This window comes from Delphinapterus leucas, chromosome 10, assembly GCF_059928025.1.
Source record: "Delphinapterus leucas isolate spDelLeu-1000000601 "Yukka" chromosome 10, BTC_Dleu_Yukka2, whole genome shotgun sequence".
NCBI classification, from domain to species: domain Eukaryota; kingdom Metazoa; phylum Chordata; class Mammalia; order Artiodactyla; family Monodontidae; genus Delphinapterus; species Delphinapterus leucas.
Genome location: NC_143138.1, coordinates 53,849,292 through 53,873,842, shown reverse-complemented (window position 1 = coordinate 53,873,842; position 24,551 = coordinate 53,849,292). Strand labels below are relative to the sequence as shown.

General features: G+C 36.8%; 1 protein-coding gene across 5 annotated transcripts in view; it reads right to left on the bottom strand.

Moving 5' to 3' along the window:
* Positions 1–24,551, bottom strand: part of PDCD6IP (programmed cell death 6 interacting protein) — a 62,100-nt gene that overhangs the window by 3,991 nt on the left and 33,558 nt on the right. For 2 of the 5 annotated variants that reach the window (XM_089919002.1, XM_089919004.1), the window contains exons 9-17: positions 23,085–23,208; positions 20,889–21,066; positions 16,386–16,497; positions 15,099–15,268; positions 10,139–10,387; positions 9,653–9,787; positions 8,372–8,466; positions 1,837–1,960; positions 518–762 (exon numbers count right to left, since the gene is read on the bottom strand). In XM_089919002.1, the coding sequence (XP_089775128.1) occupies positions 518–762; positions 1,837–1,960; positions 8,372–8,466; positions 9,653–9,787; positions 10,139–10,387; positions 15,099–15,268; positions 16,386–16,497; positions 20,889–21,066; positions 23,085–23,208 (1,432 nt within the window). Of the gene's footprint in view, positions 1–517; positions 763–1,836; positions 1,961–8,371; positions 8,467–9,652; positions 9,788–10,138; positions 10,388–15,098; positions 15,269–16,385; positions 16,498–20,888; positions 21,067–23,084; positions 23,209–24,551 lie in introns of those variants that run through there. The other 3 variants (XM_022553686.3, XM_022553687.3, XM_089919005.1) reach the window with 2 other exon arrangements.

Genomic DNA, 24,551 nt, shown 5'->3' with positions numbered 1-24,551 from the left:
ATGTACTTTACTAAGTTTGGAAGACATTTTAAAAGATAGTTAAATGTCTGGATTTTTAAGACTAAAAAAACTATCACAAAGGCAGCCGATCTTTCAGAAAACACATGCCATAATTAGATAGATTTCTATTTAAGAGTTGATCAGAATGCCAAGACATCAAAGTACAGGTATGTAAAGAAGGCCTTATCAACCTTGCTATGCTAAGCTCAGAAAAGGCACCTACCTGTTTGTCACCTAAATAAAGAAGACCAAGGAAACATTCTGAATTCCATACAGAAGAGATATATTTAATATAAACCCAGTATGTAAAAACTAAAATTAAATAAGCCTGGGAAATGGCTATTCAACGACTCAAAAAAAGTGACTATAACTTACTTTTATTTCTACGTGAGCTGACAATGTAGCTTACTCATTCATGACACCTCCATTCAGAGAAGGGGTGAGCTTGTTTTTAAAAGACTAACCAGAGCTAGAAACATTAGCCAATTCATTGGGATATACAAAGTTTCAGCCTTACCCGGGATACCCTGGATAGGTGGGGTATGGGGGTCCCTGGGCCTGCAGAGGGGGAGCTGAACCAGGAGTTTGTGATGGAGCTGGTGCAGTGGTCCCAGTGCTCGCTGGAGCTGGAGCTGGAGCAGTAGCCGGAGGAGTTCGATTTGCTGGAAGCACAGGAGGTGGAGGCCGGGCTGGGGGCTGGGGCTTAGTAGACTGTAAGAAAAAGTCAGCACTGACAAAATGTGTCAGGTTTCTGTCAAATTGCTATCAATCAAAATAAAAGGGCATATGAGAAACTCTAGAATCCAACCAAATATATTTCTAATTCCCATTCTTAAATGTGGGCTTATTACTCCAGAAATGTACTGTAGCTGAAAAGTAATTCTCCAATTTGTGGATACTCCATAGCCACTGCTCTTTCCCTGATGCCTAATATTTAATCATTTACTGTTCACTACTGCTCCCATCAATGGTTAGACATTTGAGGTGGGAGGAAGGAGCAGGTCAGGTACCGTTTATTCCTGTTATCTCTTCCTGGCCCCATGAATTTTCATATGAAAATTTTTAAACACCAGAAAACTTAAAAGAATAGTATTATAAACAATCACGTTTACCAATTAAATTAATTATTAACATTTGGCCATCTTTGCTTTATCTATATCCATATATTTATCTATCTATATATTTGCAGAACCATTTGAAAGTTAAGTTGCAAACTTCAGGACACCAGCCCGAAAGACTTCAGCATACAAGTCCTAATATTCTCCTACATAATCACAATACCATTTCGCCTGAGAAAATTAATAATTATTTCCTAATATCATTGAGTATCCACTCCACATTCAAGTTTCCCTATTTATCACAAAATCTCTTCTAGGCGTTTTTATGAACCAAGATCCAGCTGAGGTTCATGTATTGCATTTGATTATTATGAATCGTCCCTCTCTTTTAATCTAGAATATGCCCCCTGTCTATTTTTTTCTATGACATTTGCTTTTAGAAAAGACCAAGCCAGGTGTCTCACAGAATGTTCCAGTTCTAGACTGTCCAACTGTTCCTAACAGCACAATTTAATTTCTTGTTTTATCACTGTATTTGCTATAAACTGAAAGTTGATTCTAAAGACTTCATTAGATTTAGTTAAACATTTTTAGGCAAGAATCCATGAGTGATGCTGTATTCTTTATACTGCAAAACATCAGAAAGTTGAGGTTGGTCACCTGATCAAAGTGGTGACCACCAGACCTCTACAATGTAAAGTCTGTGTTATCCTTTACAGCAAGCAAGCTGTCAAGAACACATAAAACTTGCATTTTAACAATGTGGTTGCTCACTGACCGGCATGGTTCTCGGCGCTGGAGTTGGAGGCATTGGCGTGTGTCCCCCTGCAGGAGAGGACTGATACGCAGGTGTAGGAATTGAAGGAGCACTAGGTTCTCTGGCAATGCTTTGTTGCAAGTCCCTTATTAAAGACAGAAGTGTTAGAAATTAACACAATTTTGAAAACCAACACACACAAGATACCAGATCTTTTTCTTACTTTCTTTTCTTCACATATGAAACACAGAAAATATACTCAAAACAATGACGGTATTTTAAAATATACTACATTTCTGTTCTTGACTAGAACTAACTGAAATCTTCTTTCTTCCTACTACTGAATAAAATAAAGTTAGTTCTTATTCTGTTTCTGAAGACCAGGGAAAAAGGTAAACTTTTTCAGAGATCATAGTTAGAGCCAGACTAAGGAACATGTCAAACTGAGCAAGTGAGCCTAAGAAACTGCCCTCTCTCTAACAGGAGGTCGTCCCCTAGATGAGAAACTCGTAACATAATAATCTAATAATTATCAGAAAACTACAACTGTACATAGTTACCCAGCTAATATTTTAATCGCTGTATTGTATCAGTGTTTACAAAAAACAACAACCTATTCGAAACCACTGAGCAAATTTCTTGATGAAAACTTTAAAACCATTGTGCAAATTTCTTGATGAAAGCTTTCTGAAAGATATTCGAAATGTGGCACTGAGATAGTTTATGTTAAAAGATACCTCATAATCTATTATTAAGGTAAATTCATTAAACATAGAGGTTGAAAGGACTATTAAAATACAGTATTAAAAATTTTGTTAATGTTTTAAAGTCTCCTCTAACAGTAAATTGGAATCTCACTAAACAAAACCCTAAAGTAAAATACACTCTATGAAATGCTTGGTATTGATCAACTTCTCACTGTACTGATTCACAAGCACAGAGCAGTAAACATGACGTGTCCTGAAATGTCTGCAACAGGACCTACTGTCTTGATGTAACAATTAACAGCAACTCCGAGTCCCCCAGACCACACTTTCACTGTCAAAAACAATCCCAGTTGTAAGATAAATTAGAAAGAAAGAAATAGAAAGAATACTTACACACATTCATCAAGAAATCAAAACTACTTCATAATGTTTGTAAATTTGTAATAAATGCTTACAATATAAACTGTAAGTTTTTAGTCAATATTAAAATTTGAAAAAGGTCAAACTTTGAAACATCTAATATATATGTGTGTATATATATAACTCACATATAATAAATATAACAATTATATTTAATATTTTAAATATTTTACTTATTTATTATAAAATTATCTTTACAACTATTTAATTAGATTTTGAGTATATTTAATCATAAACACAGTATCTAGCCTATATGATTATATTATAAAGCACATAAGACATAATATTTTTTCCTTTGATAGACTCCAGAGATGGTTGCAGTAAATAACACATTTATAGGACAAATGAGAATTTCCTAGCCACTTACTAATTATATAAATCAAAGCTATTAAATCACAGAGCCATTTCTGTTTGTTTCACAAACTGGGCTTCTCTGCAAGATTCAGTCTGAACAAAGGGTTCTATGGCTAAAAACAAAAAAAGGCCAGGGGTACAGATAAAATGTCAAAAATAAAGTTAGACTAGTTGGTGGTACTATAAAAAATATGAAATCCCTATAATTATTTAGATTAATATAATTTTCTGAAAAGGTAATATATTCACTTGATTCAAAAACTAAAAAGTGACAGGCCACTCGCTATCTACAAATTCTCATTCCACCATTCACTACCACAAACAGACAGCCACTATTTTTTATTTCTTATGAACCTGACCAGAGCTTCCTTATCAGAAATAAACCAATTCAAATGTGTTGTGTTTTTTTTTTGGTACGCAGGCCTCTCACTGTTGAGCGGCCATGGCTCATGGGCCCAGCCGCTCCGCGGCATGTGGGATCTTCCCAGACTGGGGCACAAACCCGCATCCCCTGCATCGGCAGGCGGACTCTCAACCACTGCGCCACCAGGGAAGCCCTGTATTTTTATCTTCTCCGTTTTTACATAAGAAGCATACTTTACACTGTCTGTAACCTTATTTTTTTTTACCATTAATTATTTATCTCAGAGATTTTTCTACATGGGTAAATAGAAAACATTCTTTTTTTTTTTTTTAAATAGCTGCATAGTATTTCACTGCACAGATGTAGCTTTATTTCACCAGCCCAACCAGGGATCGAACTCGTGACCCCTGCAGTGGAAGCGTGGAGTCTTAACCACTGGACCACCAGGGAAATCCCTGAAAAATGTTATTTCAGAGTAATTTTAATTCATATTTATTTTATATTGAGCAAGGGTAAGTATTTTTTCATATGCTTAAGAACCACTCATATTTCATCTGCAGAATTTCTGTTCACATCCTTTCCCAATTTTTCTACTGAGTTTTTTCCTCCTCATTAGTATCTAGGAGTTCTTTATAAATTACGTATATTTGCCTTTTGCCCATGAATAAGTTTCAAATATTTTTCCCCAGTTTATTACATTTTGACTCTTCTTATCATGTTATGATGAACTTTTTTTTTTTATGGCTTCTGGGTTTGAAGGCAGAATTACAAAGACCCTTCCTATTTCAGCTTTACTAAGAAATTCTCTCATATTCTCTCTTCATTTCATTTTATACATTTCAATTATGATCCTTTCAGAACTTATTCTGAGGTAAAAGTAACTTTTGTTTTCTAAATGGCTAAGCACATGTTTCTAACTTCTTACTGATTTAGGATTTTTTCTTTCATTAAATTCACATATGTATTTGAATCTACTCCTATCTTCTATTCTGTCTTTGGTCTAATCACGTGCCAGTATCACTGTGTTTTAGAGACACTATTACATATTTTAGTGTCTGGCAAATTAGTTTCCCCTTACTGTTATTATTATTCAGTTTTCCTAGCTAATCTTGTTTAATTGTTTTTCTACTTGAGCTTTAGAATCAACTTGTCTAGTTTTACATGAAAATCTGTTGATTCCTTTTTTAATCAAAGTTATGTTGAGGGACTTCCCTGGTGGTCCAGTGGTAAAGAATCCGCCTTCCAATGCAGGGGATGCGGGTTTGATCCCTGGTCAGGGAACTAACATCCCACATGCCACGGGGCAACTAAGCCCACGCGTCACAACTACTGAGCTTGCGTGCCTCAACAAGAGAGCCTGCATGCCGCAAACTACAGAGCCCATGTGCCACAACGACAGAGCCCACGTGTCCTGGAGCCCCCACACCACAACTACAGAGCCCATGCGCCCTAGAGCCCACGCACCACAACTAGAGAGAAGCCCAAGTACTGCAACAAAGAGACCACGTGCTGCAACGAAAGATCCCGCATGCCGCAACTAAGACCTGATGCAGCCAAAACAGTTTAAAAGAAAATAAATAAATAAATATTTTAAAAAATTATGTTGAGGGCTTCCCTGGTGGTGCAGTGGTTGAGAGTCCGCCTGCCGATGCAGGGGACGTGGGTTCATGCCCCGGTCCGGGAGGATCCCACATGCCGCGAAGCGGCTGGGCCCATGAGCCAATGGCCGCTGAGCCTGCGCGTCCGGAGCCTGTGCTCCGCAGTGGGGGAGGCCACAACAGTGAGAAGCCCGCGTACCACAAAAAAAAAATTATGTTGAATACATAAGTTTCTTTAGAACTGACATCTTCATGAAGCTGTCTCATCCTATCTAAGGACATGATACGTCTTTCAGCTTGCTCAAGTCCTCTTTTGTGTCCTTGAATAGTGTTTCAAAGTTTTCTTCATACCGGTCTAATAAATGACAAATTTATTCCTATGTATTTTATCTTCCTTATTGCTATTTTAAGTGAAGTCTTTTCCTCCATTATATCTTCTATGTGTTTATTTGTATGAAGGCTATTGATTTATTTTTAAATATTTATTTATTTATTTATTTGGCTGCACTGTGGGACCTTTCTTTAGTTGCTGCATGTGGGATTCAGCTCCCTGACCAGGGATCGAACCCAGGCCCCCTGCCTTGCAAGTGCGGAGTCTTAGTCACTGGACCACCAGAGAAGTCCCAAGGCTATTGATTTCTACAAATTATTTTTATAATCACCTATCTTCAGTAACAATTCCTTTATTATTTGCAGAGTTTGAGGGTTGATTCTTTTGGGTTTTCAAGATGTGTAATCATAAAGTCTGTAAGTAGTGATAATTTTACCTCCTTCTTTCCAATTTTTCTATCTCTAATTTCTTTTTCTTTTCTAATGGTGTAGTCTGGTACTGCCAATATAATATTAAATAATAGCATTGATAATGGGCATTTGTTTTTTGGGGAAATGTTTATAGCATTTCTCCATTAACCATGAAGCTGAGTTTTGTGCAGATATAAACAGATAAACAGATCTATTGTACATATACACACATACACATATATTTTCATGTTAAGGAAGTCAATTAATTCCTATTTTGAGTACCAGAATAGTTATTTTCTCATGCTTTTTCCTCATCTATGAAGAGAATCTTTTTCTCCTTAGATGTAAAAATACTGAACCAATCACTGCATTACTGGAATAACCACCCACTCCCCCTTGGTCATGCTTCTTTATTAATATACTAAAGAATATCAATGGCAAGTATTTTATTTAGAAATTTCGCATCCATAATCATAAATGAAACTGGTCTGAAGACTTTTGTTTTAATCTTTGTCAGATTCACTTATCAGTAAAACTAACTTGGAGGGTTTTTTTTTTAACCTCTAGAACCATTTAAAAAGCATTCTAATTATTTGCTTTTTAAAGGTTTAGTAGAAAAACTGCAAACAACTGGCCCTGCTCTTTCTTGGGGGGTGGAAGAAAGTAGCTCTTAACTTCGTCCACTTCTTCAATGGGAAACTGTATAAACATGGACAGAGACAAGAATAATGGTCAGGTCATCTGAAGGGCTCAAGAAAGGCTCATGAGTATAATAGTCTCTGGGTCCTTTACATTCATTACTAATTGAGCACATGGCTCTGTATACACCTGAAGGACAGGTTGACTGGATATAAAATCCTTGCCTCACATTTGCTTCGAGTTCCAACAAGCAATCATTCCACTCTGTTCTAGCATGCAGTGCTGCCAGCCTGAATTTTTTTCACCTTTCTATAAACTTACCTGATCTTTTTGCCTGACTGCCTTAATAGGATCCTACCATTATCTTTTAAGACTAATAATTTATATGCTGGGGTGTTGACAGTTCTTGTTCATTTCTCCTGACCATATTATATACCCTTTCAACAAGCCTTATTTTAGGAAAATGTTCTTGAGTAATATCATTAAATATTTGTTCTGTTCACTGTTTTGGTTTTTCTTCTTTGAAGGGAATTCAATTTTACATATATTGGATCTCCTCTGCCCACTTTCTCTAATCCTTTCCTTACTTTGGTTTCATTTTCTTTGATTTCTTCTTTTCTACTTTGTGCTCCTGTGTTTTCTTCATCGTCTATCCTCCATTTTGCTCCTTCCCATTTCATCTTATACCTGTGATGGCTTTGTTCTTCTCTTCCACTTGTTTCCTGAATCCCGACACCTCACGTTTTAGTGCCTCCTGTTTTCTTACCATTTTCCTTGAGTTCTGGCACTTGTTTGTGGTGATCCTTAATGATTGTTTCCTAGCCTTTTCTTTTTTTTTTTTTTTTTAATTCATGGTAAATTTTTTATCTGTTCTGTGATGACATTATTCTGGTGAATGTTCTTCATCTATTAAGTTTAGTAGAATTTTGTTCTCTTTCTCACCTCAATGAATATAGTATATTTGTATCGATGCTGTGTCAACTCTCTATTCATTACTCCACATGGAATGAGTCCTATGTTACTCGCCCAGCTTTCCCAGTAGGCCCCTGCAGAAAGTGACTTTACTGACATTTTCTGAGCTGTAAACCCTCTCTCCCTCATGTTCTGTGCCTCTAGCTTCATGTAAGGAATCTATTTGCCACTTCAAAGTAAACTGCTTATGCTTATTCGCATTTCCTAAGATCTGTTACCATGAGCTATTCTGCTATCACTTCTGTGGTTCTCAGATCATGCAGTTGTTTCCTTGCTGCTTTGTAAAACACCATGGAGGGGACTTCCCTGGTGGCGCAGTGGTTAAGCATCCACCTGCCAATGCAGGGGACACGGGTTTGATCCCTGGTCCGGGAAGATCCCATATGCCATGGAGCAACTAAGCCCGTGTACCACAACTACTGAGCCTGCGCTCTAGAGCCTGCAAGACACAACTACTGAGTCCACATGCCACAACTACTTAAGCCCGCATGCCAAGAACCCACGCTCCACAAGAGAAGCCACCGCTCGCCACAACTAGAAAAAGCCCGCGTGCGGCAACAAAGACCCAACACAGCCAAGAATAAAAAATAAATAAATAAATTTATAAAAAAGCAAATAAACAAACACCATGGAGGAAACGAAAGAAACTGCCAACTCACCACAAAAGTCTCCACATATGATTTTTTTAAAAGAGGTAGCAAGAATATTTTTTTAAAGAAAAATACTTCAGAAGTACAATTTAATACACAAAATAAACTTACTTTAAGAGTTCATCCCTCTCTGTCTTCCGTGCAAACACTATATCACTGCATTTGTTCTGGAACCTGATGAGTATTTCAGTCAGCTCATTGTAAAACTACAAGTAAAGAACAAACACAAGTGATACACCAGAACAATTTTTAATCTAAGAGGAACACAATCTAAAGCTCCTGTGTCAGTAACAGTTAAAGCTAAAGAGCTAAAATCCTATGCATGAGAGACAGTCATACCACTTAAGTCCAGTAACTTAATATTAAATATGACCTAAGATTCCCTAAGAAAATAAAAATAATAAAATCATCGTTAGAAAGCACTGCCACCAAAAATTAAGTGGCAACAAGTTAAAAGTTTCATGATCGTGAACAAGTTCCCAATTCCTAGAGAAAAGTCAACTTCTTAATAAACACTCTAAACCTATTTAAGTGGAAGTATTAGATCTGCACATTCACTTCAGAAATGCAGGCATCATTTCAGAAATCCTCAGAAGAATTTCCAAAGGCACTCTGGTGAGTTTTCTCAGCTTATCTATTTCAACAAAGCATTTTAAACCAAATTAAAATGGCATTTTACTATCCTCTCTCTTTGGAAGGCTTTGGCAGTATTTCTATGCTCTCTTCAGAGGGTTTTACATTATATCTACCGTATTTACATCAAGATAACTTTATTAAGTGATCATTATGGAGTTAAAGTACCAAAAGGAATTATGTATTTGAAAAACTTAAAAATCACTTGTTCCCTCAAAAGTAATTGGTAAAAACAAATATAAGCATTTCCCTAAAATATCTAAAGGAAAGGCAAGAAAATACTTAAACATATTTAGTAAGCACTCTGAGTCATAAGCAGATCACAAATCTATCATAATCCGCACCACCAGCACAGAATACAAAAGCCATACACACCCCCTTCCCCACCACGTATCAGCTTTGACTACTACTCCTCTCCCCTCATAATTCACTCAGATTGGCCAACTTTCTACCCCCCAACAAAGTGTCACTGACCTTTTGACCTCTCTGTGTTAATTCCTGCTACCTGAAATGAATGCCTACACATCCTCTTTCTGCCTGGTGAAATATAAAATTCATTCTGCAAAGTTCCCATGAAATACTCCCACCTTCATTAAGCTTTCTCCCATTTATACCAAAGCTCTCAGGAGCCAAAGTCATTAAAGCTAAGAAATTCAAGACAGAATGATTTGGTCCAACTGGAAATACCAATTAACTTCCCAAACTATATCCTCACATCCACACTGGTTAGTTAGCTCTTGTTTCTTTTGTGCTTCATACCTTTGTGCCCTCCTTCAAATTAGCTACAAGTTCAACAAAGTTGTCATACGCAGTGGCTAAATTCTTCAAAACTTCTTCTCTTAAATTAGCTTCATTGTTAGACTGTTTCATTTTTGAAAATTCCTGGTGTGAGACCTTGTTAAAAGAAAGATTTATGCAGTTACACTTATTATCAACTTACTATAGCTCATAACATTTGTACTGATACTTTCCCAACTACGAAAATCATATATGATTTCCTGCAGTTATTACTAGATATTTACCTAATATATTCCTTTTGGAGTAACACAGTACTTTACAGCTTTCCTTAAGTAAAAAATACCACAAATTCAGTGGGCATGAAAATATAACCAATAACGTTTACAGATTTCTATTAATATGTAACATTTGCAAAAAACACAATCCTAATTGGATACAGATTTAGTCCAGGTTTATCCTTCCTGTAATTTTTTTAATAAAAATCTTACTAAAGTATATAAACTTTACCTGAATATTTTTAAGAAGTCCTTCTTGTTTCTTTAGAGATTCTTGGACTTTAGTTGTAAGACCCCCATAGATTCGATCCAGTTCAGTAACAGAAATAGCTTCTTCATTTATCACACCATCTTGAGCCAGAGCAGTCAAAAATTTGCTCGTCATGTCAAAATTCACTGATTTCAGGTCATTCTCCAGCCCCTCTCTTTCCTTCTTTACTTCATCAAGATTTGTCAGTAAGGATTTTAAGACATTTACAACCTAAACAATTTAAGAAACTTAGTTTAACCGCCCAAAAAACAGAAGCCAATTTCAAGAAAGGAATTATATATAAAGGTTCACCAGGGTCAGGGAGAGACGATCTCTCAGAGAGTCAAGTATAAATTGTACATCAGGTTTATTTAGATACAGACATTGCTGTACCTTTAGTGGATTCAGATTGCAATAGCAGCAGCAATAATGAAAACAGATCTACTGAACATCTATTATGTGCGAGGCACTGTCCTAAACACTTTACAAATATAATTTAATGTATTCCTTGCAACACCCTATAGGGTATATATTTATTACCTCTATTCCACAGACGGAGAAATTGCATCCCAGAAAAATTAAGTTAACATGCCTAAGGTTGCACAGCTACTAAAAGGAGCAGAGGTGAAATCTGAGACCTAAGCCTGCCTAACTCCAAACCAATCTCTTAACCTCGCTACACTACACTGCATCCTTGTCACGAGGTAGAGGAAAGTATATATATATATATTTTTAAATATTTATTTAATTTAATTAATTAATTTATTTTTTGGCTGCGTTGGGTCTTAGTTGCAGCATGTGGGATCTTCACTGCAGCACACAGGATTCTCTCTAGTTGTGGCGTGTGGGTTTTCTCTCTCTAGTTGTGGCAGGTGGGCTCCAGAGTGAGTGGGCTCTGTAGTTTGCAGCACACGGGCACTCTAGTTGAATCACGCAGGCTTAGTTGCCCCGCAGCATGCGGGATCTTAGTTCCCTGACCAGGGATTGAACCCATGTCCTCTGCATTGGAAGGCGGATTCTTTACCACTGGACTACTAGGGAAGTCCCCAGAAGGTATGTTTTTGTCAAGTAAAGAGATACCCTATTTTGCCGACCTAGCGAGACTGAGAGAGAGAGGGACATGGAGACAGAAACAGAGATACGGATATACACGGAGAGAGCACTCGAGAGAGACAGACAGACAGAAAGCTATAAGCTGTATGTTTCTTTTATATCCTGGGAGAGAAAGAGCGGGCGGGTTCTGTATCTCTCTTCGCATCATGAGTTCTGCCTCTTACTCGGTCCAGGCAGTCTCTAACACCCACATGATTCATAAACACCCCGTTGTAGTAACAGTGTTAGAGTGTTCAAGCGCCCTCTAAGGCCACACATGAGCTGCCCCCTTTCACTCACATCTCTTCACACTTCTGCTAGGACCAGAAGGGAGAACAGCAACCCCAAGCCCTCTATTCTGCTTGCCCCAGGGATGCTTATAGAAAGAAAGTGCGGAAAGACAAAGGAAGAAGGGGCCGTCCATGAACCCCACCTACACCTCTGTCTGTCTTCTTACCAGCAGCACTTCCAGCTCCAAAGGATCTGCTCACCTACTGCCTGTTTCTAAGAAGCTCTGTCCGGCTCTTCAGTCCATGGCCTTAGTTAGCTCCCTGACAAGAGGGTCCAGAGCGACCTTCCCATGTGAAAACCAAAGCCCTGAGGAAAAGTCTCAAGTTTCTTCTACATTTTGGCCTCTGTTACCACCGTATCTCCTAAGTGTCCTTCCTATCTTAAATTCACTCTCTTAACATGCAGAGCAGTGCAAAGAAATGGTCTTAGAGGCCCAAGAAGCATCAAACCACAGACACTCTTAAAAGGAAGGAAGAGGAGAAAGAATCATACCTGGATGGACATGGCAAAGTCTATTAAAGGGATCTAGTAGAATTTGATGTTAGACAAAGTGGAGCAAAGTCTTGCTTCCAAATGACTTCCAGGACATATTGTTAAATGAAAAAAGGTACAAAAGCGTTATGTATGGTATGTCGCATTTTGAGTGAGAAGGGAAATCAGTATATAAAAGCTATACACACACATAATATATGATATGTATCTGTATGCATATGTATTTTTCACAAAAATAAAAGCACTAAGCACAAACCAAAAACTAATGAATATTGTTACTTACATAGAGCAGATGGGAAGAAGGTAGAAAGAAAAGGGGTGAATTTCTCTGCATGAACCTTTTGAATCATGAACATTCTTTTACACATCCAAAACACAAAATTAAATCAAATCGTGAATACAGAAACAAATGAAACTAGTTGTCTAGCAAAGTGAAATATGATGACATAGAAAAAAATACTTCAACTCTGACTACACTCCCTTAGTGAATATAATGGGCTTAGTTACTGTGTAACCAAGGGCAGTTTACCTGGAAAACTCAATTTTCTCATCTGCAAAACAAGAATAATAATAGTACCTATATGTCAGGACTGTTGTAAAGACTGAAACAATCCATATAAAGTGCTCAATGTAATTTCTAACATAGGCTAAGTGTTCAGTCAGTAGTAGCCATTATTATTAACTGTTAGTTAGGTTTCATGGTTTAACTCTATACTTCATGTGCATTGTGGACTAAAGAGGCTTAGGCATCTGAGCACTCAGACAAGAACAGAGTAACAACAAGGAACAGACCAAGAATTAAGTATCCCTTATTTTGCTGAATTATAACTATTTCTGTAACTATGTGACACATTTTGTATTGGGGGTATGTAACAGCATATAAATTTGAAAAGGCTGCAACAGTTTTATCTGTTGGCATATTTAAACTGATAACGGAAACTCAACCATGACTATGACCCTATGTGAAGGTTGTTTGGCTATTAGGAGAGTAAGAAAGGTCATTTTCCTCTGTATATAAGTTATGTCTAACAAAAGTTAGAAAATGTTTAAGTAGCCAAGTGAAATAAAGCTGGGGGAGAAATAGGAATATGCAGAATTGGTCTTAAAAAATAGTCTAGTAAACAAAGCTGAAAGTCAGGAACACTATTATCTTGAAATAGATAACTGTCTCTTACAGTATAAAAACGAAGATCCTCTAAGTACCTAAAACCAGATGCCCAAACAGAACAAAGACAAATAACTAGTTAGTTGGCCTGTTCATAATGAAAGAAAAAAACAGCCCTACCTGTTATGCTTGGACCTCTTAATAAAACATGTACTTTGTATCACTTTAATAATCAGCAATTCAAATGCTTGAGTTTTTCTCATAAAAACTCTGGCTAATGTGTCACCAACTACGATGACAACTATCTGAAATAGCTTTAATAAACACACGATGTTTGCCTTTTCTGATAAAGGCACATGATGAATGAATATTTAGAACACTGAAAATTGTTGATTACCTCTATGCAGAAAATCTAGTTTCAGTAAAATAACTTCATATTGACTATAAAAGTTTTCTTCCCCTATGTAATACCACTGTGAATTAACAAAGCAGCTATTACTGAATAAAATAACATATCAGTACATGCTCATTCTGATTTTGCTTAGCAAGAACCATTTTTGCTTTTCTATAGAAAGCAGGAGAATAAAAGGACAAAAGCCCTATAAGTTCTGAGTCACGCATGTGACACTAAAAAGAAAAAACGAGGATACTAAACAGAGATGTTTTTTTCTAAAATAAAAAGGGGCCAGAAAGTGTTGCTGTTCTATGGGTCTGCAGGCTCTGTTCTTCACAAGTTAATCTTCTAACCACCTTCCTTTTCTCCCCCACGTCCTCAAAGCATCTAACTGACAGTCACTGTTCCCTCAGGCACCCCTGCCTTGAGACGCAGGCTCTGTGCCCATCCACCAGCGCCGTCTTCTCTTCACTTCGGGGGCTGCTTCCACAGAACCTCAGAAACCGCTCTGGACACACCCACTCACTCAATCTTCTCGGATCCTACACATGTCCACTTTCCTGCCTGTCTACTGTTCTCATAAAGTGCCAATTTCTTAAGCCTCCTAAGCTTAAGGAGCTCCAAATGCTGAAACATAACTACTTCGTCACCTAAATTCTCACCGTATAGTTGCGACACTTTTCAATTTCTACCCTGTATTACAGTAATCCTTGTATACGTCTCATCTTCCACACTGGATCGTGAACTGAAGGTAAAGGCTGGTTATCATGTGCATGTAGCATAGTGCCTTACACAGTAGCTATCCATTAAGTCTTGGCTGAGTAAATACATGAAATGTTTCTGTGCAAAGACAAATAAGGAATGACAGTGATAACTTCTGAGAACTACTATTCCAGGAAATTCACCTTTTTCAAGAAGTTTTCAGCGCTATCTCTTGCCCTTTGGCTTATTTTCCTGTGTGCTTCGGGTCTCGTCTTCTCCTACACAACTTCACAGTGTTCAGCCCGCACTCCCCTTTTGGGACTTAGCGAATCACACGCCCCACTACTGATTTTCTCCTTCCTGTCACCAGTAGAAATGTCATGATGACGTTATCCATTTATTAGATTAACAAGCACACCTTGACAACTTTCCCTTCAGAGGTACTCCCAGTGGAATATGGTGGAAGGTGGTATAGAATGATGTAAGAAACGAAGAATCTGTGGTCAGAAGAGTATCTGGCCAATCCAGTCCTTCCACTTCAAGGAAGTTCCTATACTTCCAAGCCTCTCCCTTTTATAAAATTTGGATTAAACCTGTGAACATATGAGGTACCTAGAATACAGTACCCAGTTCATAGGAGGCATTCAATAAATGGAAATTATTACTACAGGACAGTAGTATTATTAATATAATTACTTTTTACACGGTGTATATATCATGCTACTCTAAAAACAACCACCTCAATGTACATCAGCATTTTTAAAAAGATGCCAGTAAGAAAAAAAATTGGTAATTCATTGTATATAATGACTTGAACATAGTTTTCATAAGCAGATGATCACCCACATCAAAATGCATGTCCTCACCTCGCTGCCCTGCATGGTCTTCGCTGGGTTAGCAGACGGGATGGCAGCATTCAGCTCCAGCTCTGGCTTACACAGAAGTGCAATGGTGTCCCGGTGAGCCTGGTAACGCTCTTTCACCTGTCCATCTGCTTGCACAGCTTTATCCAAAACAGTTCTGAAGTTGCTTCCCTCTGTGGAGGGAAAAAAAAAAAAAATGTTACCAGAGCACAGTACTGATTTTAACAGTAATGTATATGAGCTGGTTGTACTTTTAATTCTGTTCTCCAACTTTACTTGTTTCCCCCTTCGATAAGTCCCAATTCACTAGATAACAGAAACTGAACTCCTATTAGTCTTTGCATTTTCGGTTTTGGAAAAATGACAAAATCAATTATAAAGCAAAAGCACAGTTATATCTTAAAATACATTTGCGGTTACTGTCCACCAAATAAAAGCCAATCGACATTAGTCTAATCTTTTCCTACAACTTGTGAATATAGAAAGATAACATTTACTCCAAAAATTGTTACAAGTTATTTCAAAAGTATTCCTCTCTCAAAGGATCACTTCTTAAATCTAACTTAAAAGAAAGGCGGATATATTTTTAGAAAAATCTCAATAGTATTAATTACTTTTACAGAGAAATAAAACAAGTCTAGACATCATTTATCTTAACAAGCACAAAATCTTAATATTCAAAGTCTTAAAAATAACAATTTGGGGCTTCCCTGGTGGCGCAGTGGTTGAGAGTCCGCCTGCCGATGCAGGGGACATGGGTTTGTGCCCCAGTCTGGGAGGATCCCACATGCCGCGGAGCGGCTGGGCCTGTGAGCCATGGCCGCTGAGCCTGCGCGTCTGGAGCCTGTGCTCTGCAGCAGGAGAGGCCACAACGGTGAGAGGCCCACGTACCGCAAAAAAAAAAATAAAAAAATAATAACAATTTGGTTTCAGGTTAACTGTTAAAACTCATCTTTTACTACCCACTACTAAGTGAAATGAAATTACAAAACCATATATATAATATAATCTCATTTATGTTTTTAAAATATGCATAGAGCTTGGAATAGGAAATGAGTATTACAGGATCATTTTAATTTTTACTTTCTTAAGAATTCGAACTTCTCATAATGAACGTCGATTACCTTTGTTATTTTCTGTCTTACACGGAACTGAAGAAAAACACCTGGATTTTCATAATAGCAGTTTCAATAAAAACACGTTTACATCAGAGCCTACTTCAATCAAGCAAAAAACGCAGATCCAAACTGAGAACTTACTCAAGTCAAAGTCATTTATGCACATTCTTACCTGCTCTTAAGGGCTTATAGAGTTCATTGGATGGCGTCCTTTGCCAGCGTTCCTTGAATTTTGCTCTTAAATCATTGTCAGTTGTTTCTTCTTCATCCAACAGTCTTAATGACTTTTAAAAGAAGGTAAAGCAACAATGAAATATTTCTGGTGTAAAAAATTTAAAACAGTTTTTAAATGATCATACTCAATACAGGTGAGAATTAGTGACCTCCTACAGTACTGGTTAGAATATAAATTAGTACAATAATTTCTGTTGCAGAAACCCAAGTTATATTTAACAAAAAATCTTGTAAAAACTTAAGACTAGGTTAGCCATTACATTACTCAGTAAAATTAAGAAGACTAAGAGATTATGCACATTCATGTACCAAGACTACTTTGAACAAAGATGTTTTTAAGATTAAAACAAATAGAAAGCCTTTAGACCACTGAAGCCATAAACAAAACAGAGAAAACTGATTAATTCATGAAAATAAAAGATTTAGACTTCACTCCCAATACAACAAACTGAAAATTAACATATAAAAAAATGCCTTTCTAATGCATAGCTGAGAGCACAGGATAGTAGAGAGCCTGAAACACAAGTGCTAATCCACCAATGGACACAAGTGCTAGAGTCACTGGTATCTGCTAATTCCTGATAGCTTAGAGCAGAGGTCTGCAAACTTTTGTGTCAAACATTAGGGTAAATATTTTAGGCTCTACGGACTATAGTTTCTGTCAAATATTCTTCTCCTTTTTTTTTTTTTTACAATTCTCTAGAAGTGGTAAAAATCATCCTTAACTAGTGAACCATATAAAAACAGGCCACAAGGTAGAACTGGCCTACTGTCCATAGTTCACCTCCTACACATTCTCTAATGGCTTAGAGTGTGAATTTAACAGAACGTGAATAGGAGACAAGAAACACAGGTGGAGTTAATAAGAGGAGGAGGTTAGATCAAGGGCACGATCTTCCCTCAAACTGGGTCACTTCGGTCACTTCCAAATGGGTGACTCTCGGTGGACAAATTTTTAAAAAGGAAAACTGCCCAAGAGAAGGGAACTTAGAACTGAAAATCATAAAACCTGTTTGACACAAAGTCCTAAGATGAATTTCAGAGTAAAAGATTAACCACAAAGAAAAAAAAAAAGAAAAAACCCTCCAAATTAACAGTCTTAAAATACAGGAACACACCAAAACAAAACAAAAACAAAACAAAAAACACTGAAATAAGAGGAACAAACCACAATTAGCAAAAAATCAGCAAAAATAACAAATCATGAAACCAAACCACAAAGACCACAGATACTAAGATGATAAAATAAAGAAAATAAAATAAATATATTTACTACGTTTAGAATAAGAGATAAAAGTATGACAGGAGAAAGAGAATGAGAAGAATTGAAAAAGAACCAAATAAAATTTCTGGAAATGAAAAAAATAAAATGAAAAAGTTAGGAAGTTAATGGATAGTTAAAAACTGCTGAGATATAACTGAAGAGAACCAGTGAACTGTAAGACTGACGAGAAGAAATCACACAAGATGAAGCACAGAGCAACAGAAAATACAAGTGGTTAAAAGACCTGGAAAATAAAGGGAGAAGATTCAACATCAGAGATCCAGAAAGAGATAATAATGAGAATAGGGAAAAAGCAATATTGAAAGAAGTGAAAACTAAGAACTTTCTGGGATGGATGAAAGACACAACTCCTCAAATTCACTGGATCCAACAGAATATCAAGCAATTTAAATGAAAATAAACCCACACCCAGACACATCATAATGAACTTTAAAGAAGAAAAATAAGTGTACAACTTCCTTGCTGTTAAAAAGAAAAGAAAAAAGAAAGAAATGGAGGAAACTCAATAAAACCAGGAAAACGTAAGGGTGAGGAGGGACAAAAAAAGAAGGAAATCAAAAGAGTGAGACAAGTAGAAAATACAAAATACAGAAGAACATGATTCCAAATATATGAATAATCACAGCTAATATATACGGATTTAACCCTCTACAAACAGAGATGAAGATTGTCAAACTAAAAGAAAAGGAAAAACCTTACTATGCGCCATTTACAAAAGACACAACCATAAGGACACACAAGTTGAAAGTCAAAGACACAACAAGAAAACTACAGACCAATATCCTTTATGAATATAAATGCAAAATGCTCAACAAAATACTACCAAACCAAATCCAGCAGCACATTAAAAGGATTCTAGGGCTTCCCTGGTGGCTCAGTGGTTGGGAGTCTGCCTGCCGATGCGGGGGATGCGGGTTCGTGCCCCGGTCAGGGAGGATCCCACGTGCCGCGGAGCGGCTGGGCCCGTGAGCCATGGCCGCTGGGCCTGTGTGTCCGGAGCCTGTGCTCCACAGTGGGAGAAGCCACAGCGGTGAGAGGCCCATGTACCGCAAAAAAACAAACAAACAAACAAAAATGATTCTACACCATGACAAAGTGGGATATACTAGGAATACAAGGGTGGTTCACATCTAAGAATCAATTAATGTAATACTCTGTATTAGTAAAATGAAGGGGAAAAAACCCATATAATCATCGAGATACAGAAAAAATATTTGACGAAATCCAACACCCTTTTATGACAAAAACACTCCAAAGGCATGATTCCGTTTATCTGAAATGTCCAGAATAAATAAATCTATAGAAACCGAGATTAGATTTGTGGTTGCCAAGAGCAAGGGGAAAGGGACAATGAGGAGTGACTCAACTCCATGAGGAGTTAATGGGTACAGGGTTTCTTTTGGGGGTGATGAAAATGTTCTGAAATCAGATTGTGTTGGTGCTCACACAATACTGTGAATGTACTAAAAGTCTAAAGAGGTTAAAATGGTGAACTTTTATGTTATGTGAATTTTATCTCAAAAAAAAAAAAGACACATGTAGTTGTGAGATTAATATAGGTGATTTATTAAAAGAACCAATCAGGCATCTTGGAAATGAAAAATATGGGGGAAAAAACAATAAGGCACAGCTAAACAGCCAATTAATAAGCTGGACGGCTAGCCTGAGACAACCTCCCAGAAAGAACAAGAGCACAAAGAGAAAATGTAATAGAAACTTTAAGAGGTGTGGGACTTCCCTGGTGGCCCAGTGGTTAACTCTCCATGCTCCCAATGCAGGGGGCCTGGGTTCGATCCCTGGTCAGGGAACTAGATCCTGCATGCCGCAATGAAGATCTCGCAGGTGGCAACAAAGATCCCGAGTGCCGCAGCTAAGACCCAGTGCAGTCAAATTAATTATTTTTTTTTTAAAAAAGAGAGAGAGATGTGAAGAACTGACCCAGAAGCACCACAATCAATCTAAGAGGAATTCATTAGGAGAATGGAGGAAAAAAGAGTAACTGAAGAAACAGAATCCATGAATCTAAGATGGAAAAGGCCCAACAGCTTCCAAGCAAGATAAATTTATCATTTAAAAAATAAATTAGTGGACACTTTAAATTTTCTCAAAATCAAGACTAAAATTAAATTTGCAACCACAGAGATAAACACTCAAAAACAGTATCAGCTTCACAACTAACAACTTACTTAAAATGAGACTCTCCAAGTACAACTGACAGAATAACAGTGACTCTGACTCATAAGGCTGTTAGGAACATCAAATAAAATAAATAAAAATACCTCATATTAAGATAGGCAGACAACAGACATATCATATACACTAATAAAGCCAGTTTTTCCTTAATTATGAGATGAGCTTTTTTTCACATTAATATTTGTTTTATTTTAGTTAATCCTTTAAATAACCCTGGAAGGTATATATTCTTATCCCCAAGGTTCACACTGTCATCTCTGCCCCCAAAGTACTGGGATATGATGTAAATACAACATCCTCTGATAGTTAACTGAAAGATCAAAATATGAATTAAAGCATTGAGAACAGAAGTCACCTAAAAAAGATGTGACTCCTAAACTGACAAAAGCCAAAATAACCAGCCTGAATATATTTATAGCTAAAGAAACAAATGTATCAATTAGGGGAAAGAGGTGAAAGCACAGTAAAAGGAGAATAACATTGGCAAAGAGTTGTCTTTGGCCAAAAAACTTGAGTGTTCCATTCTTATTGATAAAATCTCCTTTCTACTAAAAGATAGGTATAGTCGGCTTATAAAACATTTGATAGCCTAACTTCCTTAGTCTGATTCGTTGTTCACCAGAGACCTAATCTTTCATAGGAAAAAAAAAATCATTAATTATGAAAAGCTTGAACAGTTTATGTGACAGTAATTTCTCACAGTATACTAGTTTTACACAATGGTCGTACGAGTTTCAGTAATGTGCATTTATATACCCTTAAGACACACATGACCCCATTTTCGCTCAATCAGAATTCCTCTTGAGGCTGAAGAGCAGACTCTGTCTGGGCCATAGCAAAGTCACCTAAATGATGAGTGCTACCTTGTGAAACCCAATAGGAAGAAGCCTTGAGTCCTAATCCTTGCTGGACACCATGGGGCTGAAAAGTTTTTACTTGAAAAGCAAATCTCTTAAAACATACCTCATCTAGGATTTCTCTATTTCTTTGTAGAAGTTCAGGTAGCTCTTTGATCAACTGATCAACAGTCTGGATGCCTCCCTGTTCAATCACAGATGTGGACTTAGTCAGTATAGACTGAGGTACAGTATCTCCAGATATATCTTCAATTGCTGCTGGAAGATTAAGTGAAGCTAACACCCTGAAAAAATGAGATAGTATGTCATCTAGAGGTCTAATCCTCCTTTAAAACACTGATGTCCTGTATCCAAATCAATAGCAGCAGAGTTAGCACTCCAAAAAAGTGGGTAAGCCCTGTCAATGGAAACATAAAGCAAAAATAGAGGAAAAACAGAAAATCAGTGATTGATAAAATTAAAACAAAATCATTAAAGAGTTAAGTTAGGTTCACAGTTCAGAACTGAAAGCTAAAAGGTAAGAAATATGCATTAAAATATACTAGATACCTTTGGCTCACAGGTAAATTTAACTTCTTTCAGTCTAAGTAATTAAAAGTCAAAAATTCTATTTTGAAAATGCAATCTTTTATCACACTCCTATTATACTGTCAGTGACAAAACAGAAGTAATACACAAAATGGTTATAATTTCATATCATCTAAGCAAAATTTCAAGAGTACATAGTTGGTCTATGTATTAACACAGCATCTTCATCTGTTCTGTTTTGTGGCACAATAACTATTATTCTATTATTTCATTTACAAAATGGAGGGGATGTTGGAGTAAACTTATGTTGCTTTCTCACTGGAAAAGGTAAAATGAGGTCAAAACCTATGCATTCATCAAAATTAAAAACATGAAAAAGCAAACAAGACTAGGAAAAAATTCTCAGTAACATTTCTGATAAAGGACTTGCCTCTAAAATATGTAAAGAACTCTTTAAAAATTATTAAGAAGAAAAACTCAGTTTCTAAAAATGAGCAAAAAGATTTCAACAGACACTTCACAAAGATATATGAATGGCTAATAAGCACATGAAGAGTTGCTCAACATCGTCAGTCATCAGGGGAATGAAAATTAAACCACTACGAGATACTGCTACACAAACACTAAAATGGCTAAAATTAAAGAGATTGACAATCCTAAGTTCTGATGAGGATGCAGAGCAAGTGCATTTCTCACACAGTGCAGGAACAATGACTTTGGAAAACCATCTGGACATTTCATGTGAAGTTAAACATACACTAACCGTACAACTCAGCAATTCTAATCCTAGGTTACTTACGCAAGAGAAATAAAACATGTCCACACAAAGATCTGTACATCAATGTTCATAACAACTGAAACGTCCATTAAAAGGTGAAAGAATTAACAAACTATTTAACCATAAAAAGGAATACTGCTCAGTAATAAAAAGAATCAAACTGATGCATAAAACATAGATTATGCTAAGTGAAAGAAGCCCAACACAGTTTTAATATATACTGTTACATGCTGTGCATACTGCAAGTATTGCATATTATACATACTGTAGCAATACTATACACTGTATATAATGTACTATCAATATATATCATATATAATGTACTATTTACTGTATATACTATATACTGTCATGTACATATTGCACATGCTATAATGATTACATTTATATTAAATTGTATAAAAGGTAAAACTAACCTATGGTGACAGGGAGCAGATCAGAAGTGGCTAGAGGGTAGAGGAGGAGGAATTGAATGGAAAGGCATGAGGGAATTTTTTAGGGTGATGGATATGTTCTCTATCTTGATCATGATGGTGGTAGTTACATGGGTATACATATTTATCAAAAAGAATTGAACTATACACTTATAATGGGTGTATTTTATTGTGTGAAAATTATACTTAATATATTTTTAAAACAACGTATTATTTTCTTAGCTTCAATCCACCAAAAACAAAAACTGTTTCAGAATACTGAACGTACATGTATCTTAACCTTGAAAGTTCAGTTCTACTTCACATTTCCCTCGAATAAATATCCCCTAAAATACAAATTAGTGGTCAAATATTTTCACTTTGTTTCAGTAATTAAATTTCTTCCAACTATATTTGCCAGGGTTCAGTAAATACAGTGTCCCCAAGAAATGTGTGTGTATTTGTTATTTCAAATATCCTTGACATTCAGCTCTGAGCTCAGAAAACTACAACGTTCATAAATAATCAATCAGGAAACATCAGAACTTTAGAGATAAATTTATGAAAGTTAAGCTCTACTCACCCATTTGCCAAAGTGGTGGCTTCTCTCATTTGAGCAATTGATCTGTTAACTAAATCAGCTTTCCTCTGACCACAGGCAGCCAAAGACTGCTGCACTGACACAGGAACCATCTTCTCAAACAGATCTAAGATTAGGAATTAAAATTTCAAGAAAATTTTAAGACAAAAACTCAAAACTGTAAAGTGACTAGTCATATTTCCTTTCCAATATTCACATTAAAAGTCTACAGATATTTAAAGAACAAAACTAAATCACTATTGAAAATACGATGAAGAGAATTTTTAGATCACCATATTCGTGGACAATGATAACGAAAGCTTTTTCTTTGAACTTAATTTTCTTAGCTTTTAAAGATGTGTTAGTCATTAAGTTTAAAGGGTCTTTGGTGAAGATCTACACAGGAGAAAACAATGCTTATTTGTTGATGAAACTGACTGAGTGGGCCACAGTGCTATGGTTTCCAGCTCTACCACTTCCTGGTTCTGTAACCTTGGGTAAATGACTTAACCACTCTGCATCAGTATCCTTATCAGTCAAATGGGGATAATAATAGTACCTGTCTCATGGAGTTGTTCTGAGAAATAAATGAGCTAATATTTGTAAAGTGCTGAAAAGAGTTTCTGCTACATGGTAGACATTTTGTGTTTGTTAAATAGAAATAAGTACAGTTATCCCCCTTGGTATCTGGGGGGATTGGTTCCAGGACCTCTAGCAGATACCAAATCCGTGGATGCCCAAGTCCCTTATAAAAAATGGCACAGGGGCTTCCCTGGTGGTACAGTGGTTGAGAGTCCGCCTGCCGATGCAGGGGACACGGGTTCGTGCCCCGGTCCGGGAGGATCCCACATGCCGCAGAGCAGCTGGGCCCGTGAGCCATGGCCGCTGAGCCTGCGCATCCGGAGCCTGTGCTCCGCAACGGGAGAGGCCACAAGAGTGAGAGGCCCGCGTAACACACACACACACACACACAAAAAAAAAAAAAAAAAAAGGCACAGTATTTGCATATAACCTACACATATCTTCCCAAATACTTTAAATCATTTCTAGCTTACTTATGATATTTAATACAATGTAAATGCTATGTAAATAGTTGCCAGAGGATGGCAAATTCAAGTTTTGCTTTTTGGAACTTTCTGGAAATGTTGTATGTGAATATTTTTCAATCAGCAGTTGCTTGCATTCATGGCTGTGGAACTACAGATACAGATGGCCAACTGTAAAATAACCACCCAATAACTTAGAATATTATCCTTGGCATCTCAGCTAGAGGCTACCATAATATTGCATATACCTACAATATTCAAGGATATTATAACATTTGATACAACCATGACTCCAGAAGTTTATATGTTTAAAGTCATATTTATGTATGTTTATTTTTATTAGCAGAATCTTAAATAACAAATGTTAACATAAAGACAAACGCTCACTGAGGTCGTTATCATTACTCAGACACAGTTTCAAGTT